This window comes from Myotis brandtii, unplaced genomic scaffold (genome assembly GCF_000412655.1).
Source record: "Myotis brandtii unplaced genomic scaffold, ASM41265v1 scaffold308, whole genome shotgun sequence".
Classification (NCBI taxonomy): Eukaryota; Metazoa; Chordata; class Mammalia; order Chiroptera; family Vespertilionidae; genus Myotis; species Myotis brandtii.
In genome coordinates, this window is record NW_005361786.1 from 1329381 (window position 1) to 1333435 (window position 4055).

At 44.4% G+C, this 4055-nt stretch overlaps 1 protein-coding gene across 3 annotated transcripts in view; it reads right to left on the bottom strand.

Moving 5' to 3' along the window:
- Window positions 1-4055, bottom strand: part of MCTP2 (multiple C2 domains, transmembrane 2) — a 150616-nt gene that overhangs the window by 73390 nt on the left and 73171 nt on the right. For all 3 annotated transcript variants that reach the window (XM_005869918.2, XM_014542631.1, XM_014542632.1), the window contains 2 exons: window positions 3478-3664; window positions 24-117 (listed from right to left, as the gene is read on the bottom strand). In XM_005869918.2, coding sequence (XP_005869980.1) covers window positions 24-117; window positions 3478-3664 — 281 coding nt within the window. The remainder of the gene's footprint in view (window positions 1-23; window positions 118-3477; window positions 3665-4055) is intronic.

Here is a 4055-nt window from a genome sequence, read left to right on the forward strand (position 1 = left end):
AAGTGCATGAAAATGGTTCCTACCTGAGAAATCAGCAGCTAAGAGGTCCACAGCCTTTAAAACCTTCACTTGTAAAATGCCGATGTCCTTCATGTCTTTCAGGGAGTTCTGCAAGCACTGAGGGGAAAAAACAAACAAAACACACACGTGGATCACCAATGAAGCAGCTTTCTCCTGCCCCCTCATGCCACAGCGCCCTCCAGGAAAAGCTTTCTCCAAGGACCGCGGCCTTTCTCACACAACCACCCGGAAACCTTGCACGGTGCACCGTATCCGTCACCGGGACACTGAGGCATCGACAGCAACCAGATGACAAGCGCCTGAGAGTTAATTAACTCCGGCTCCGAAATGAACACATTACACACAGAGACAATCGACTTTTAACACGGCCCTGTGGCGACAGCGCAGGCATCCCGCCGGGAAGATGCGCGTGGAGCGGCATTCTCCTCGTCTCCGTCTTTCGCTGTAATGAAACTTTTCAATCACCCGGGGAGGCACCATTATTCTGACCTCGTTTGTGCGAACTTTATGGAGAACCAGAGGACGACATATGGACCGTCCGTGGATGCTCATTACCGCGGGGAAGAGAGGAGGATGCAGTTGGAGAGTGAATTTTCTGGTCCACGCTTTAGCTCATTCATTCCATTGGAGATGGAGCATCCAGCATCAGATTTGTATTTGCATGTAACATTTGCATTTATGCTAATTTTTTGTTTGCTGAGACTTCGACACAGGGCGGGGCAAAAGTAGGTTTATCATTGTGAGGATGCGAAACATATAGTTTATTCTTGCATTATAATTCATTAATTACTGTAGTAGTTTCAATATAAACAACTGTTAACCTATGTTGGCCCACCCGGTATATCTACTGATATATGGCAGTAAGTAAATATCTATCCAATATACCGTCTAATTCTTAAGCATATATACAGTCAATATTCAGAAGTCTATGTACATTACGTCCTTCAAAACTCGAGTTTCAAAGAGATATAAGCAGATAAAATCATTCGAATGCTTTCAGCACACACTCACTGAACAGGATGCCACTTTCAAACCTTTGGATATAGTATTTGTGCCATCATCAAATAACTAAAAACCTGTGATAAGTTGACCCTGGGGGCTTATGGCAGGATTTTTAAAAAATCCTTGTCATTGAAGCATTTCAGGGTAGAATAATAAAAGCTTCATAATAATTAAGGTTTGCTTAACCTAACATGCACTGTTGCTAAGAACTTTCTAAAGCTGTTTCTGATCTGCATCAGAAAAGAATGCTATATTACAAGACATGAGTTTCAGACACCTGGATTTAAAAATAAAATGTTTTTATTTATTTTAGAGAGAGAGGAAGGGAGAGGAAGAGAGAGAAAGATTAATGTGAGAGAGAAACATTGATTGGTTGTCTCCCATATGCACCCCAATTAGGAACCAACCCCACAGCCTGGGTATGTGTCCTGACCCGGAATCAAACCAGCAACACTTTGGTGCAAGGGATGACACAATCAACTGAGCCACACCAGCCAGGGCTACTCTCATACATTTTTATCTGAGATACTCAAAAGTTCTTTATGGGAATAAACCAATGACTCTATTCCCCTTTATTATATGTGGAAAAATATTGGCCACTCATATCTTCAATGTTTTATCTCTCTATACCTCTTCCCTTCCTCTCTCTCTAAAATAAATAAAAACATTTTATTTTTAAATCCAGGTGTCTGAAACTCATGTCTTGTAATATAGCATTCTTTTCTGATGCAGATCAGAAACAGCTTTAGAAAGTTCTTAGCAACAGTGCATGTTAGGTTAAGCAAATCTTAATTATTATGAAGCTTTTATTATGAAGTGGCTAACTAAAAAAAAAAAATTTAGCCCTAGACGGTTTGGCTCAGTGGATAGAGTGTCGGCCTTCGGACTGAAGGGTCCAAGATTCGATTCCAGCCAAGAGCATATGCCTGGATTATGGGCTCGATCCCCATTTGGGGGCATGCAGGAGGCAGCCGATCAGTGATTCTCTCTCATCACTGATGTTTCTATCTCTCTCTCCCTCTCCCTCCCTCTCTGAAATCAATAAAGAAATATATAAACCAAAAAAATTAAAAATAAATACTGTATCTCTCTTGATCAGCCTTTCCAAATCTCTTTTCAATTAGTACTCTGGAAATCCTGAGGCATTACTTACAGCAGTTATTATGATCTTGTCTAGTGCCACCTTACAAATACATGACACACCTCATGAATTTGGTAAAATTTCCAAGTTATCCATGGGAAAATTGGAGGAAAGTTTTATTTTTCATCACCAATCTTTCACTCGTTTACCTAAAGCCATCCGAAAAAAATATGAACAGTAGATTGTGTCGAAACGTCTTTGGAGGACGCCAACCTTGCCTGTAGAATGCGTGTTAACAATAAGATGTGTGGCCACAGGTTTTGTACTCCCGAAGACGGAGAATTTTTCAATTAATCAATACACCTGCCCGGGGAAGGGATGGGAGTTACTGAAGTTTATGCCGAGAATAATACTCCCATTAAATAAAGATTCGTCTTTGCTTCATTTTTTTGCCACTTTCCTAAAGCGTGTCTTTCGTGGGTGGCAACAAACATATTGATTTGCACAGAGGATGAGATAAAAATGGAATGCAAATAAAGACACCGAGAAAGCCAGAGGAGAAAACAATAGATGAAGAGGACAGAGCCGTCTGATTTAAAAGCGCTGCGTGGACTTCTAAGCACATGGCAACGACTTAGACAAAATTCTCAGATGCCAATATTATCCCGGGTCGGGTAGCACAACAGTTCTCCCTGCCTGTGAAGGGCTTGGCTTGGTAAGACACAAGCACTGACTCACTTGCATCTAGAAGGTTCTGGAAACGTATCTATAACACTGTGACCATGAATAGTCGCTTTAAAAAAATAGCTATTTTGTGATGAACGTGTATTAAAATTCCCATCCACCTGCACAGACCTGCTAAACAGTAGTTTGTCTACTTGAGGACTTCAATTTTCTCCAAAGACTTCCTAAAAGCTACAAATTCAAAATCCGTTGGCCTGGCCAGAGAATAGCAGGAGGGTAAATTCTAATCTGCTTCCACCTTCTCACGAACACATTAACCTCTAGGTCGGATGTCTTGTTTTATGGGACACACCATTAAACTTTGGACAAAGATCTCTTTCTACGCGGTTTCTCAGTTCATGGACTTTGGTGCGACTTCAAAGTGGGGGTGGGTTGCCCGGCCGGCGTGGCTCAGTGGTTGAGCATCAACCTATGAGCCAGGAGGTCATGGTTCGATTCCTGGTCAAGGGCACATGCCCGGGTTGCGGGCTCGATCCCCAGTAGGGGGCGTGCAGGAGGCAGCCCATCCATGATTCTCTCTCATCATGGATGTTTCTATCCCCTCTCTCCCTTCTTCTCTGAAATCAATAAAAACATTTTCTAAAAAGTGGGGGTGTGGCCGGAACGGTGTCGCGGGGCAAAGCACTCACATAGCGCTGGGTGATCTGCTTCCTCTCGCTGGGGTCCGCCAAGGGGCACACACACAGGTCGGACACGGAGACCCCCCCGCAGGGCGTCAGCGTGATCAGCACCAGGAGGGCCCCCAGGCAGCTGTCCAGGGGCAGCTCCAAGCAGTTGGCTTGCTTGAGTGGGAGCGAGGCGATGTCCACTTTACATCTGCAAAAGCGGAAACCGGAGAGAGGAGAGTGAGGAGCTAACTTATGGCCGCTTGGGAGCCTCCAAAGAACCTATGTTTACTTACTACCTGAACCATCTTCTACGGGGCCTGGGTTTCCTGGGCAGGGGAGGTCGAGAGGGCTCCTCTGGCTTAGAACACTCACTCCTAGCCCAACACACTCTAAAATGAAGGAGAGGAGCCCGGCCGGTGTGGCTCAGTGGTTGAGCGTCAACCCATGAACCAGGAGGTCACTGTTCGATTCCCGGTCAGGGCACATGCCCAGGTTGCAGGCTTGATCCCCAGTAGGGGGCGTGCAGGAGGCAGACAGCTGATCAGTGATTCTCTCTCATCATTGATGTTTCTCTCTGAAATCAATAAAAATATTTTTTT